Raw genomic sequence first — 14,935 nt, 5'->3', positions numbered from 1 at the left:
ATTCAATGACCCAGTGTATAAGATTGGAAGTTGATACACGTGACAATGGCTCTATTGGGATAGAGTCTGATGCAGTAATTGGCATCATGATTATATATATGCCGGTATGCCAACCGCATTTTGCTGTGCAGCATGACCCTGGCGCATCTTGACTGGGACCTTTGATGCCGAAATCGCAGTGTTTTATTCGAGACAAGCTGACCTGCCGGCATTATTCTTCTTCATAATGAAATTGTGATCCTACATGATTATTCTCATTTGTCGTACACTGTCAATATCGCGACGGATCGCACCGAGCTTCGAACAGTGACGGAACTCACGTCGCGAAGAAAATAGAATGAAGACAGTAGCGAAAGCCAATGCATATAACAAGAATAATATGGAGATCTTATGGCTTGCGCAATATGCTGTTCTGTGCCTCATCGATGGAATCTGGGTAATGGGCTCTTTTATGTCTATCCCGACGACGACTTGAGCCTCCGGGTTTTCCTGCCTCCGACTCCACCGGCCTCCTATTACGTAGTCTATCAAGATTCATTCGGACTGATTACGTGTGTGCAGAAGTCTTATAAGATAGACAGCGCCACTCTCTTCGCTACGATCAGTAATCTATCGATACCATCAAGCATCAAGGCGCGCCTGTTTCCATCCTACTCAGGTTTCATGAATCCGCTAATATGAAGAAAATCCGGGTCCTCAGCTTCCTTGCTGTTTCCTCTTCATAATTAGTCTTCAACATATGCGATGTCTGGTCTTATTGATCCCCAAAACATCTTTTCATACAAGGGACGATTATTAATCGCCGCCAGCTGAAGCAACTCGGTGACGGTGTAGCCCGTCTAGATTCGGCAGTGAAAGCTAGACAAACTAACCTATATGCCGGATTCTCATCGGCGCCGGTGGGATGTGACAAGATGTCGGCAATGAAACTGCATCCATGGCAATTCTAAAAGGCCATTAGAATCGGATTCGATAGTCATCCAAATCCACAAATTGTAATCAGTTGAGAAATGCTGCTGCCACCAGTGTTGCGTTAATGGATATAAGACGGGCATCATCCTCCAGGTGGAAAGAGAAACATATTGTATTAATCTGAATACAATTGAGTGCAAGATTATTCGACTATGGCATCCGAATTTATCATCAAGAAGATCGTCTGGTATGGTGTGAGTACAAAGCCTACTTCTGCTGAGACTAGATCGCACAGCTTACAAGTACTCTTCAGCAAGGACCCAGACTCGGTAGTCAAGTCCTCCAGCGCATTGCCGCACTCAAGAAATACGACATTACCTTCATCGGCCGCAAAGAGCCGTCTGAGTACAAGAATGTGCCAGAAGGTATTCCCATCGTACAAGTTGACTTGAAGGATCATAAGACCCTCGTCAAAGCATTGACGGGCGCTGACGCAGTTGTCGTGTTCACTCACTTCAACCCAGGCGGGGATCTCGACATTGTTCAGATTGCGCTCATCAATGCCGCTATAGAGGCTGGAGTGAAGCTCTTTGTGCCTTCAGAATGGGCGCCTGACACTGCTGGTGGGAATGGAGCAACGATTGCGAGAATCGGACCAAACACGTTGCCTCCCAATCCTGCCGTTGCAGCAAAGAGGGTAGTTCACAATTACCTGCTGTGTAGATCTGCTGCAAACCAGATTGACTTTGTAAGCCTACACGTTGGCAACCTTCTCATAAGTAAGTAATTCTACGACAAACGTTCATGGTCCTGGGATCAACACGCTCATCACCTCGATTCTAGACTTGAGTGCTTTTGCATCTTTGGACATCAATAAACGCACTGCCTCGCTTGGCGACGGTGGCCACGGCCTCATCTCCGTATCCAGCATCGACACGCTCACAAAAGGTCTCGACAGTCTCTTAACCCAATATCCAAAATTTAAAAACGGCTTCTTTTACATCTGCGACGGCGAGACCAGCTTGCAGCGTCTCGTAAAAACCTTCCAAGAGGCTTCAGAGACCAAGGAGCCCTGGAAAATCACTTCGTTTTCAATCGCGGAGAGAAAGCAGCAAGCGGATGAGAACATGCGCAACGGAGTATTCACCAATAAAGAATTCGCGGCTGTTCTTACGTTTCCGTTTACTGGTGGTTTGACAGTCTGGCAAAATCCAGACAATGAGAGGCTCGGCTTGGGACCGCCTAGCGACGGGAAGGCTCAGAAGATTGTTGATGACTTTGTACAGAGTTCGATAGCCAAGGGATATGTTAGTTAAGCTCCAGGTAGAGTGGTATGCTCGTGGCTAAGGGCGTGTAATAACGAACAAGTTACAGAGTCGATTATGATATACGATTTGATCTACATTGACATGGAAGATATTATCCATGGCAATAATCAGTCGGCTTTTGTGACTAAAAACAGAAGCAAAAATACTTAAAGCTTTTACAATCTTTGAGTCCCAATATACGGTACTCCCACCTCCACCTGGCACAACGCACCAGCATGAGGGTCAGCTCCATGACACCACTTGCCAAATCCTTCATGAGGTCAATTTTTCCAAGCTGGTCTGCCCCAATTATTCTAGCTCCTTAATTCGCTCGAGTCTCGATTTCTGATGAACTGCTTCTCTGATAACCCAGCCATTCTACCGCCTCCCTGTATCAAGACCCCCATCTGTCACAACTGGGAAGCAAGGAAGATCCCCGTCTAGAGGATGTGTCTATTGTCTCCAAATACTCTCAGCCGGTGGCAACAAGAAATAAAAGGCCAACATACTAACAAGGGTACACCTATCGAGAGACTAGAAATAGCAGTGGCGCTACTCTAGACTCTGCTGCACACATCAACAACATTGTATCACATCTTATTATTCGCGCCAGATGGTGCGGCTGAAAGTCTGTCTCATTAGGCCCCAAAACTAATAAAACTAATAGATGTAGGCTTGCAGATATCCCAGTGTGACTCGTTGTACTACCAACATGTGATGAGAAGGATGTCGCCTTCTGATGACGCCATGGTGTCATTGGGAGGCATGCATGCATTCAATAGAGGCGATTTGTGCAATAATGGAGGATTGGAACTGAGTGTCCTTCGTTTTACACAGAGGCATTTACCTTTCAAGATCTGGCTCAAATTTATTCGCCTCAGATATCTGAACACGAGCAGATAAGCTAAAATCTCTTCCAGCCTTTGGGCGTAGGAAACTTGCATACGAATTGCCACTTTAAAAGCCCAAATATTATGTCTAATATTGTTCATGCACGCCAGCAATCAATTCTATACCGAAAAGACAGCCATAGCTGAAGACCAGGGAGGGTGTTGGGGGCTCATTCATGCAGACCAGTCCGTGATCATTGTGGTGGCAATCTTGCAGCCAGCACTCGGTGACGATATACGGAGTAGACGCATTAAACGTACTAAAACAAATAAATGTAGGTCAGGAGAAACATTGCAATTTGTCGACGCATAATACTTGGAGCAATAGTCCCCCCCTTGGTTGGAGGATTGCTAATTGCCACAGCTCAGCCCAGAGATATCGGGCTCCCCAACGCCAAGTTCATCGTCTGGGACTATACAAAAACTGTAATAATGACGGCTGAAAGAATCCAATCGCAACATTCAGCCATTTGCTCCCCACGACGGCAGTGGCAGCTTAAGCCATTCGTAGCAAGTGTTCACATGTCCCTGCCATTCTCCGGCCCAGACCCGGTCCAACCCCCATTTCTATCCTCTGAGCAGCCCAATATTGAAAAGCTCAAGGCTAACTTTTAGTTCACAATGCCAAGGATAGAAAGGACCATCTCAGCCGTCTCTCCAGGGACACGGGTTGATGCAGCGTGCCGTGCTGTGACCAGGGCAGGGCGTTACACTCATCTCACATCGAATTACTAGCTCGCATGAGGCGGCAGATGTCCTAAAAAAACAAACTCCTTTTTCTTCTGATTGCCGGTGGCTGGCTTGCCACATGCTTTGACTAGCAGGAGGTGGTTCAAAAAGCCTCGAATGTTTCGCGATGTTGATAGGACCAACGCTGGAATAGACGTCGAATCAATCAAATGATTACGACTAAACGCTCCAAGGCGTAACGACTATTGATCGGTAATGACCTTTTTCATCATGCCAACAACGGCCCAGACTTTTCCATCGGTGGTGAAAAGCCTTGGTAAAGAACCCCCCCCTTGCTTCAGCCCAACGACGTGCAGGTATTGGGCAAACCGAGAGGGCGGGCATAACGAGTGTACATGGGAAGATTGCGCCATCTGCGCTATTCGAACGTTTTTGGAAGTGCTGGAAGTCGCTCCGGTAAAGGCGACCACCCGAGGCTCCATAATGAGGGACCCTTTACTGCTGGAACGCCAGGGCGGTTCTAGGATCCCATGTCCGTGTATCTGGTGCAAACGTGGCCAGCCCTCCAGCCGTGTCTTGGATGTTTGTGATGGTGATGCGTGAAGTAGCTGAGAAGCTGAAGCTGAAAGTAGCGTCCAAGGCATGCAGCTAGGGAGAGACGACTGTCACGAGTCGATATACCGGAGGTGGCGTATGTCATCCAGTCATTAAACCATAAGGTCCATCTGTATATGTCAGCTAGTCGCGCCAAATAGCAAAGTGAAGCTATCTCGATGGAGCCACTCCGTCTGGAGAGGAGCATTGATGCGCCGGGCCCCATAGAAGGACGCGGAGCACGGAATAATACGCATGCCCAGCGTCTAACATGTACCCTAGTGTAGTACAAGTAGCTTAAATCAAGTTAGACGGCGATGTTCCGTGCTGCTGTCCCGAGACATCTCTTGGTGTGATGAGCTCACGAGCACGAAGCATGATGAGACAAGGCGTGTACAGCTCTACAGCTTCGTATAGCAATTAGCTGATATAATGGATCCAAGTTGACTTGTAGTTGCCGTGCGTAGGACACGATTCAGTCGGCAGCGTAAAAGCCACCATAGCACATAGGACATCTGTGGCGATGAAGGCATCATCTCGACAGCTTCGGGTCGCCGGCAATGGGCTCGAGCGTCCCCCAAAGAGGTGTGTCAGCCCGAGGGATGACATGGGAAGCGCAGGGATCGCATCGTAGCATGGCGATGCCGTAGCCGCGGGCGTGTGGAGTCTGGGATTGCAGCAGACGATCTTTTTTGCTCGTCAAATGTGCTTCGTACGAGTACGATGCTGAACGTCTTGTGTTTTCTACAGGCATCAGCCAATGAATGCTGGCAGGTCATGCTGACAAGCCTACATGTATTCTCGTATGGAGTCGAACAGACAACCATCCATGCAATACAACTCTACGGTCCATCGGGAACCTTGATTCACTGAATCCCTTGCATGGGCCAGACTGTACAAGTAGAATACAAGCACATGTTACCTCTTGATAAAATGGAATCAAAACCAAAGTTTTTCTCCGTTGACGCAATCCATACAGAATCTCTCTCAACAAGTACCTCCAACACCCATCCAGTATCAGGCCGCTACTTATTCGCCCTTCTCCATCCGGGGCTTCTTTAGGCTCCCTGCTAGGTTGCTAGGCAAGCCAAGAAAAGAAAAAAGAATGGAAGCAGCCATAAAAAAAAGAGGAGCCTCCGCTAGACTAGCCGTTCGGTGCCACCCCTGGGCCTTTTAGCTGCAAGCGAATACTTAGGCGGAAGCACGCAATCCGGTGGCTCTCTCGACAAAGGTACGCAATCTTGCCCAAATCTCAGGGCCAAAGGCAAGTCCTGCCAGAATTTTAATTCTCTCTTTTTTTTTCTTTTGGTCCTGTCATCTAGGCCCTGAGAATTGGACCCCAATTATATGTACATGATACTCCGAGTTGGCGGGTGGCTTGCCGTGGGAAGGGGGTGGGATTTGTACACGCCTGGTCCACGCCTTGTATAAGGAATGTAGATGCCGTATGGGGAAGATGACGGAACGTGCTCGCAACTTGGAGCAGATTTGGTGCATCTGGCGCTGAATCGGTATCCATCTTGGAGTCTCACCAATACCGGGACGATACTTGTCAAGTACATGCAACTCCAGGAGTTTGGAGCAGCATTACACGTACATAGCACCACACCCAGGGGGGAGTACGCCAGAAGAGGCTGATGCTGGAGCTGGGACGGGAACACAAACCAGCAAGGAATAGAGCACATGGCATGGATGGATAAGGATGCGCATGCGCACAGGCGAGGCTTCGGGGCAACCTCCCAATATTTGCTGGGGGACCCTCAAGGACTGGATGCTACTTTGCACATAAATAAAGTTGGGCTTGCTGTCCACCGACCCGCATCTCGCATCTCGCATTACTCTCTCTTAACTCTTTCATCTTTTCTTTGCAGCTCTGGAAGAAGAGAGAGAGGTCGATCATTCTCCATAACGGTGCGTCACGGACGCGTTATATCCTGCCAAATACATCCCCGTTCTCCATATTCTGGAGTGATTTTCAACGGGGACATCAAGTCGGTGTATGGTGACGACTTTTGTGTGTAAACTCCAAAGTTTATACTTGACCCCCTTCTCTCTCTAAAACTCAATTCCTTCTTTTCTCTTCACATACCGTAACCATGGCCGCCTTTGCGACAAACACCAAAGAGCGCCTCGCCAAGGCCTTTGGCTTCGACTCGGAAGACCGTGACAGCGATGTGCCGTCAATATCCAACGCCGACCCGTTCCTGGAGCGGGAGCCCACCGTGGGCGAGTTTCTCGAGGAGATTCGACCCTCGCTGCATGATATCGGCATGTACTTTTACAACCTGTTTCCGTTTCTCCATTGGATCGGCAAATACAACTTGACGTGGTTCATTGGAGACTTGATTGCTGGTGAGTTGGCGCAGAACAACCGCGATGTATAGATGTGTATTATACGAGTTGTGTGTCTAATTGCGTCCATGCTAGGTATGACTGTTGGAGCTGTCGTTGTGCCCCAGAGTATGGCGTATGCGCAACTGGCTCAACTACCCGTCGAATATGGCCTGTACTCGTCCTTCATGGGCGTCTTGATCTACTGGTTCTTTGCCACTTCCAAAGACATCACCATCGGCGTAAGTTTGAATATGACTTACACAACACATGAGAATAGAAACCACAGCTAACCACCACAGCCCGTTGCCGTCATGTCCCAAGTCACCGGCGACGTCGTCCTCAAGGCCGCAACACGCCTCCCCGACGTCCCCGGCCACGTCATCGCCTCTGCCCTGGCCGTCATCGCCGGCGCCATCATCTGCTTCATCGGCCTCGCCCGCCTCGGCTGGCTGGTCGAGTTCATCCCCCTGCCGTCCATCTGCTCCTTCATGACGGGCTCGGCCATCAACATCATCTCGGGCCAGGTGCCCAAGCTCATGGGCATCAAGGGCGTCAACACGCGCGCCGCGCCGTACGAGGTCATCATCAACACGCTCAAGGGCCTGCCGACGACGACGATTGACGCCGCGCTGGGCCTGACGGCGCTGCTGATGCTGTATCTCGTCAGGGGCTTCTGCACGTACATGGCCAAGAAGCAGCCGCACCGGGCCAAGATGTACTTTTTCATCTCGACGCTGCGGACGGCCTTTGTCATTCTGCTGTACACGGGCATCAGCGCGGGCATGGTGCTGCACCACAGGGACAAGCCCCCGATCAGCGTCCTGGGCAAGGTGCCTCGAGGTATGAAATTCTGCTTCTCCATCTCCAGAGGATGATTTGTTTTCTAACATGCATAAAACAGGCTTCCAGCACACAGGCGCCCCCGAAATCAACACGACCATCATCAAGGCCTTTGCGCCGGAGCTGCCCGCCGCCGTCATCGTCATGCTGATTGAGCACATTTCCATCTCCAAATCGTTTGGCCGCGTCAACAACTACATCATCGACCCGTCGCAGGAACTCGTGGCCATTGGCGTCACCAACCTGCTGGGCCCCTTCCTGGGCGCATATCCCGCGACCGGATCCTTCTCGCGCACCGCCATCAAGGCCAAGGCCGGCGTCCGCACGCCCTTTGCGGGCGTCATCACGGCCATTGTTGTGCTGCTGGCTCTGTATGCCCTCACGGCGCTCTTCTTCTACATCCCCAACGCCGCACTCGCCGCCGTGATTATCCACGCCGTGGGCGACGTCATCACGCCGCTCCCCGTCGTCTTCCAGTTCTGGCGCGTGTCGCCCATCGAGGTCATCATCTTCCTGGCCGGTGTGTTGGTGACTGTCTTTGCCACCATCGAGGACGGCATCTACACCACCATCTGCATGTCCTTTGCCGTGGTCATCTTCCGCCTTTTCCTCAGCCGCGGCCGCTTCCTCGGCGTTGCCCGCGTGCGCACCGTCAAGGCGACGGAATCGACAAACAAGGGCGGCGACCAGGAGGCTCTTGTTGAGCCGTCGTCCGAGTACTCGCAGCGATCTGGCTTCCTGCCGCTGGGCCACGAGGACGGCTCCAACCCGCGAGTTGTGGTGTCGAGCCCGTATCCCGGCATCTTCATCTACCGCTTCGCCGAGGGCTTCAACTACCCCAATGCGACGCGGTACCTCAACCACCTGACGGAGACTATTTTCCAGGAGACGCGACGGACCGATGTCAAGACGATTGCCAAGCTAGGAGTAAGTCCGAGTCTCTTCCAGACAGCATAGCATAGCAGACCTTGGTATACACAGAAGAAGAAACTAACAGCGCAACAGGACCGGCCGTGGAACGACCCAACTCCACGACACGCAACGCAAAGCGAGCACGACAACCGCCCCACGCTCAAGGCCATCATCCTCGACTTCTCGTCCGTCAACATTGTCGACGTCACAGCCGCCCAGGCCCTCATCGACGTGCGCAACCAGCTCGACCGCTACGCAGCGCCCCAGGCCGTCGACTGGCACTTTGCCCACATCGAGAACCGCTGGACCAAGCGAGCCCTCTGCGCGGCCGGCTTCGGCTACCGCACGCCGCGCCACAACGCGGAGGACGGCGAGGGCGCGGGCCACTGGAAGACAATCTTCAGCATTGCCGACCTGGGCGGCTCGGACAGCGCGGCGGCGGCGGCAGCGGCGGAGGAGAAGAAGGAAAAGGGCGGCCGGGCGTTGCAGTACGACGTGGAGCGCACAAACTCGGATGACATCTCAAAGGCGTCGGACAAGGACGTGCCGGCGCATCCCAGCAGTCGCCGGCTGGTGGCCATCAAGGGGCTCAACCGGCCGTACTTTCACTTTGACCTGCAGGAGGCGGTTGAGTCTGCCATTGCCAACGCGGAGAGGCATCACGAGGGCCGGGAGAGTGATGACACTGATGAATAAGGATTTGATCTTGTTTGATTTGCTTTGATTTGGTTTACGAATATTGTCTAATCTGGTACTTGGAAGAGGAGCGTGTCATCTGTTTCTAATGAGTTTTGTAGCTACTGAGTTGCTGCTGGGAGCAGCGGCAATAAGTGGTCGTCTTTCTACCTTGTATCATCTTCAAACCCTTTATATATAGATACCACTGCTTGTTGGGGATGTAGTTGAAAGAATCCCACGGCAGACGAAACAAATGAATACAACACACCGTTGCTGGAAATTAACAGCACACGTTTATTTCCACGTCCATCCAAGTCATAAACCTCAACGTCTGACTCTTGCTACCACACCACATCTAATGAATATCCCACCCATATATGGCTCTTAGTCAAAACTTCTGACGGTGACGTGGCAATGGTCCATAGTTCCCGGGTAAGCCATTTTGCGCTGGGCTGCTGGCCAATTGAGGCGAAGAAAAGTGCCGTGCCCATGGGGAAAAGAGGGCGGTGGCTGAGTACATGTAGAAGTGATGGGATATTACGGCAACGGCAACAGTATGTAAATATTCGATTCATTCAAATTGCTCACGTGCTGCGTGTGTGATTGGAGCAACGACTCAGTTGGGACTTTTATTTTGTTTCCATGACCGTGGGAATATGGGAATGTGAGAACAAAGACAGGCAAGAAATTGCGCCGGGCGACGCATGCATGCACAAGGATGTCTACATGCCTTAGTGGTTGTACTTCTAATGGAAAGGCATTAGGCAGTCGACTACGAGAAAGAAAGTATGAGACAGTGATAGTTCCGATATCCGAGGAGATAAGAGAGATTTCGGGTGCATGGGCCCGATATTCGAGCATCACGGTGGCCATTCCGTCATTGCGGCCAGAACGGTCGAGTATCCAGTTAATGAGCTTCACATGATGTGCCAGAGCCCAGTTATTAAACCGGAGTCTCTTGTCTTTGGCTATGTCTTTTGTCTTTTGTCTCTTCGTTCCTGTACCTGGTGTCTTTTATTCTAGAATGCTGTTAGCAAGCTATACTTGCAAGTACCTACAGTGCAGACTGTGCGTGATTGATTTTGAATGCATGCAGAAGCCGTGTGGAGGGAGATGGGAGCAAATACGGCAAATGCCGCTGTAAGATATTAGGCTAGCATTACGAGGCAACACTCGCTAATTAGTAGCAGCCATGACGATGCTGGCCCCGTATTCATCAGATATCTGCAGCATCGAATTGCCCATGCAACGATTGACTCCAATGATGAATTCTTTGCTTGAAGAGAGAGTAAATAAATACCTAGTCTAGATAAAAACAAAACAATTAAAAACAAGCCCCGACGTCAACTTAATTTCAGCAATCATGGATCGCTACTGCAAAAACCATCGTCTCATTTCCCTGCCCTGCTTAGCGCATCTTGGTCACTAAAACGAGTCCCCCAGTGCACCTACCACCTACTGTGATAGGCCAAAACTTCCCGCGCAGCCGCCTCCAATTCGCAGAGCCCGTCTGACAAAGCAGCGCCCGTCACTCGATACGGGGCGCCGTGACGTCAAGCCTCTGCAGCAGGCCTGGCACCTGGACGGCAAATCCTGCTGCTGCCAGGCCTCGTCCAGCGCGCTAAAGAGGCCACAGCCAGCGCCGGCCAGCGCCACGGCTGGTGGCCTTTTCCTTTTAAACTTTGGCTGTGCCGGGTGGCCAAACCAAGGATCCGTCGATTCCGCCAGAGTCGCCCGGAGACTGAGCAGCGCAAAAAGAGGGCAAAAGAGAGCAAACGAGAAGAGACAAAGAGGCTCGCCGGGAGTTGAACGGAGCCCAACGCGTCACTGGCCTGACTTATTCGCCGCAGTCGTTCCCAACCTGCGATTCGATTGCCCTGCCCTGAACCTGCTTCCGCTGCCTTCCACTCGTCGCATCTGCTCCATCCATTGACCGCTGATCGACACGCCGTTTTGCGTGCCGAGTCGTTCTTTTGTCTGCTCTGCTCTGCTCGCTTTTTTTTCCCTTCTTTTTTTCCCATCGTTTGCACTCGCTCCGTCCTCGATTCGAACTCCGTCTCGAACTCGACTCCAATTCCCCAGCGCCAAGAGAAAAGCTCCAAGTGGGCAGAAACCTGGGTCGCGGGGCCTGACTAAGCGAGTCCGGGGCTTCTGAGAGGCCCGTCCGCCTCTCTTGTGTCGCCATCACTGCTCGAATCTGATCTGATATCCACACGCTCAGACCCGATCCTGCACCTGCGCAGCAGCAATCCTCCAGCATGGATTCCAGCCGCTCGCGAGGCTCCAGAAGCCTGCGGTCGTCGCGATGGCGCTCCATCTCGTCGGCCTCAGCCTCGCCCTCGCCGTCGCCCCGATCGCCGTCGCCTCTGCGCACCGACGACGAGGTCGATCCTCACACAGTCGTTCCACCACCTCAACAACAACAACAACAACAACAACAGCAGCAGCAGCAACAACAACCGCCAGCGCGATCGCGAAGTGACAGCCGGTCCAGCCTACAGCCGCCGCCGCCCCGATATAGCGCGCCCAGCGCTGATCGCGGTCGCAGCCGGCGCATGAGATCCGTCTCGTCGTGGCGGTCGTACAACAACCCGGCCACGCCAGACGCTACCGAAGAGTCAGAGACCGAATACTTCCCGCCGCTGGGCAACGCCTCCAGCGCCGTTTCCAGGACGTCGAGCATCCGCGGCCGTGCTCCGTCAACCGCGGGCTCCGTTGCGGGCTCCGTGGCAGGCTCCGTGGCAGGCTCCAATGCTGGTGTCCGGCCGGTCCATGAGCGGATAAGACAGCCCAGCGTTCGCATCCGACGACGCAGCTCCAGCGGCGGCGGAACCTCCGTCATCGACTATGCCTCCGAGAGCAGCGACACCGATGCAGGCCGCCGTCACCTTCCCCGGCCGCGGAGCGTATCGCAGCCCATGCCTGCCGCGCAAATCTACCCGGACGCCAACGTTGCCAGACTGTCGCGCCGCGTGCCGCAGGTGGCGCTGCCGCGTCTCACAGAGGAGGGATCGCGGCCGACCATGTCCGAGCTGGGCATCCCTCCGTCGCCGCTTTCGCCCTCGAGGTCGCTGCCAGAGGAGCCGCTGGAGGAAGACGACCCTCGCAATCCCGATAGTGGCGGCTCTCCAGCACGGAGACTGACCAGGAAGCGGAAGCTTAGCAAGATGTTCTGGCCTGGCAGCTCCCTCAATCGCGGACCAATGTCGCCACCACCCCGCGGTGTAAGCTCAGAGAGAGGCACCTCCGCGGGCCCTTCCACCCAGAGTCATTTCGGCCTCAATCTTGGCCAGCGCCAAGGCCAGCAGGCGCCCGCGTCCGACGAGTACGGCGAAGACCTGGTTGACTGGCTGGATATCATTGGTGAGTCCCAACCGGTCTAGAACAAGCAATTGACCGGCAGATGCTGACAGTTTTCGTGTGCCACTAGATCCCGAGGTCCAGACCCTTTCGACCCTGACAAACGTGCAAAACTCCCTGTTCGTGCCTGATCTTGGCCCTTGGATCAACCGCCGCCCCACCTACGTCCTGTCCCAGCGTGAGGCTGCACCGACGGGGCGACGAGGCCGGGCTGCTACCGTTGCTGCTGAGCGCCAGGAGGAGGAGCTGCCCGAGCCGATCGAGGAGCTGCCCAGGTTCGAGACGGGCGCGGAGACGCCCAGGAGCGAGGGTGTGCCGGCGACGCTGCGGCGAACCGACACAATCACCTCGCGGCTCACAGACTCGCACTACGCGGCGCTGCCGCACGGCATCAGCCTCGAGGGCTGGACCGAGGAGGAGAAGATGGAGCTGGACGACCGCGTGCGCCACATGCTGCACTCCAAGCGGTCGCGCTTCAAGCGCACCATGAAGGGCTTTGGCCAGTACGTGCGGCGGCCGCTGGGCTTCTTCGTCACGCTCTACGCCGTCCTCATCACCCTCTTTGGCCTGGCCTGGGTGCTGTTCCTCATCGGCTGGATCTACGTCGGCGACAAGCAGGTGTACACCATCCACATCATCGACAGCGTGCTGGTGGCCCTGTTCGCCGTCATGGGCGACGGCCTGGCCCCCTTCCGAGCCATTGACACATACCACATGTCCTTTGTCATTCACTACTCGCGCAAGATTGAAAAGGCCAAGAAGAAGAAGCTCAAGGAGAAGGAGGAGGCCATTGCGCAGGCAGCGGCAGAGGGCAGCGTGGAGCTTACCCACTATGCTTCCGGCGACCCTCTCGCAGCGTACCCCGGCGCTCCCACTCTCGAGCCCCAGAGCGTCAGCGCGAGCGCCAGCGCTTCGGTCGAGAGAATCGCCACCAGCACCAGCAACCTCAACCTTGCGACGGCGCCCCCGCCCGATCCCGAGCAGGCCATTGTGGATCAGAATGGAGACGTCGAGGCCGCCAAGCTCGACATTGAGTACGACGAGGACTCTCCGCTCACGTTCAAGCAGTGGAAGCGCATGCGGCACCACCAGAAGAAGCTGGCCAAGTCTCACAGCTTCTACAAGCCCGACGAGACCTTTACGCACTTTGCCTTTCCCTTGCCCTACCTGATTGCCATTGTGATCCTGCTGGACTGCCACTCGTGCCTGCAAATCTCGCTGGGTGCCACCACCTGGGGCATCGACTACCACCACCGACCCTTTGCCATCACCACCGTCATCCTCTGCGTCAGTATCGCGTGCAACATCTCCGCCGGCCTCACCATCATGATTGGCGATCGCAAGACGCGAAAGAAGGATGTGTGGAAGCTGTTGACGCGACAGGAGCTGACGGGCGATGCCATCAAGCATCTCGAGACCAAGCGTGCCAAGGAGCAGAGCCACAGCCACGAAAGCGGCCACGACAGCGGCCACAATAGCGTGCAGGAGGAGATTCAGACGGATATGAGCATCAAAGAAGACATGACTACCAAAGAGGACCGGTAGTAACCCATGCATGTCTAATTCATGCTCATGCACGGACACGAGGTCCATGAACCATGTCCGAAAACGGGCCATGACACGATGCATCATGACTCTTTACCCTTTATTTATACTTTTCGATAAAATCAATCGCTTAATCAATCAGAGATATACACGTGGCGTTGATTAGGCGTACAATTTTGTTTCCATTTCTTTTGGGTATAGTTATCGGTTATCCTTGTCTTGTATTCTCATGGCCTTTGCTGTTGCTGCTGTTGCTGCAGTTGCCTTGCTGTGATGCAGTGCCAGGATGGATGTGCACGGCATGGCGGTCCAGACTTTTTTTGTGATTCTTTTTTTTTACCTCGGGATATTGGCCGTCAGCTAAATGTCATGCAGCCGACGCCGGAGATGGATGGGGGCGAGTGGTTCATTGTTACAGGATGCAGGCGTTGTTGGCGCAGACTGCTCAAAAGGCAAAAGCTTGGGATGATACAAGAACTTCTAGACCTCGATCTGGCTACATTTAGTCTAGTCTCAAGGGTGTTTGTTTAATTAATGAGAAACGCTTTGCAACGATCTGGCGTCGCCTAGAGCCTCTGCCGTGCCTCTGCCGTGCCACCGATACGACCTTGTATCGGCTCAAGACTCCCACAAAGTGATGTGTCTCTTTCTGCTGCTGTCACGTTGGATTTCTGGCGTTTCAATTTCCGCCTCATATCCGACGATGGATGGCGCTGCAGCACTTGTTGCGCCCTACCCGCCTTTTGTTTAGAAAATGCAAGTGCTAGAAAACAAGAAGCCCGTGAGCGAGAGAGAGAAGGGCTAGAACTGCCTGGACCCGCGGATATTACGGATCCTTGCAGTGGAGAGGCGTTTGTTGGCGATCTCGACTGT

At 53.5% G+C, this 14,935-nt stretch overlaps 4 protein-coding genes across 4 annotated transcripts; 3 read left to right on the top strand and 1 right to left on the bottom strand.

The window, feature by feature from the left end:
• Positions 1 to 185: 185 nt before the first annotated feature.
• On the top strand, positions 186 to 2,276 carry TrAtP1_010500 (uncharacterized protein). Its single transcript, XM_014089678.2, has 3 exons — positions 186 to 1,166; positions 1,226 to 1,691; positions 1,756 to 2,276. Exons 1-3 carry the CDS (start codon positions 1,125 to 1,127, stop codon positions 2,226 to 2,228), a joined length of 981 nt encoding a protein of 326 aa, XP_013945153.2. The 5' UTR covers positions 186 to 1,124; the 3' UTR covers positions 2,229 to 2,276.
• An 886-nt stretch (positions 2,277 to 3,162) lies between these two features.
• TrAtP1_010499 (uncharacterized protein) lies at positions 3,163 to 5,354 on the bottom strand. Its single transcript, XM_066114741.1, has one exon. It carries the CDS (start codon positions 4,441 to 4,443, stop codon positions 4,042 to 4,044), a length of 402 nt encoding a protein of 133 aa, XP_065970838.1. The 5' UTR covers positions 4,444 to 5,354; the 3' UTR covers positions 3,163 to 4,041.
• A 348-nt stretch (positions 5,355 to 5,702) lies between these two features.
• Positions 5,703 to 9,919, top strand: TrAtP1_010498 (uncharacterized protein). The gene is made up of 5 exons (XM_014089540.2): positions 5,703 to 6,745; positions 6,821 to 6,966; positions 7,027 to 7,567; positions 7,629 to 8,494; positions 8,573 to 9,919. Exons 1-5 carry the CDS (start codon positions 6,490 to 6,492, stop codon positions 9,173 to 9,175), a joined length of 2,412 nt encoding a protein of 803 aa, XP_013945015.1. The 5' UTR covers positions 5,703 to 6,489; the 3' UTR covers positions 9,176 to 9,919.
• A 1,496-nt stretch (positions 9,920 to 11,415) lies between these two features.
• TrAtP1_010497 (uncharacterized protein) lies at positions 11,416 to 14,062 on the top strand (the record flags this gene model as incomplete). The annotated part of the gene is made up of 2 exons (XM_066114740.1): positions 11,416 to 12,520; positions 12,588 to 14,062. 2 exons carry the CDS (start codon positions 11,416 to 11,418, stop codon positions 14,060 to 14,062), a joined length of 2,580 nt encoding a protein of 859 aa, XP_065970837.1.
• Between the last annotated feature and the right edge of the window lie 873 nt (positions 14,063 to 14,935).

Source organism: Trichoderma atroviride, chromosome 5 (assembly GCF_020647795.1).
Source record: "Trichoderma atroviride chromosome 5, complete sequence".
NCBI lineage: Eukaryota > Fungi > Ascomycota > Sordariomycetes > Hypocreales > Hypocreaceae > Trichoderma > Trichoderma atroviride.
This window is presented reverse-complemented; position numbering and strand designations above follow the sequence as displayed.

What these genes read in the sequence shown, in the direction of transcription:
- TrAtP1_010500 (XM_014089678.2), top strand. Translation starts at nt 1,125, where the DNA reads ATGGCATCCGAATTTATCATCAAGAAGATCGTCTGGTATGGT. An exon ending in AGAAGATCGTCTGGTATGGT is followed by an intron (nt 1,167 to 1,225) that starts GTGAGTACAAAG and finishes AGTACTCTTCAG; the next exon opens with CAAGGACCCAGACTCGGTAG. An exon ending in CGTTGGCAACCTTCTCATAA is followed by an intron (nt 1,692 to 1,755) that starts GTAAGTAATTCT and finishes CCTCGATTCTAG; the next exon opens with ACTTGAGTGCTTTTGCATCT.
- TrAtP1_010499 (XM_066114741.1), bottom strand. Translation starts at nt 4,443, where the DNA reads ATGCCTTGGACGCTACTTTCAGCTTCAGCTTCTCAGCTACTTCACGCA.
- TrAtP1_010498 (XM_014089540.2), top strand. Translation starts at nt 6,490, where the DNA reads ATGGCCGCCTTTGCGACAAACACCAAAGAGCGCCTCGCCAAGGCCTTT. An exon ending in CCAAAGACATCACCATCGGC is followed by an intron (nt 6,967 to 7,026) that starts GTAAGTTTGAAT and finishes TAACCACCACAG; the next exon opens with CCCGTTGCCGTCATGTCCCA. An exon ending in CCTGGGCAAGGTGCCTCGAG is followed by an intron (nt 7,568 to 7,628) that starts GTATGAAATTCT and finishes TGCATAAAACAG; the next exon opens with GCTTCCAGCACACAGGCGCC.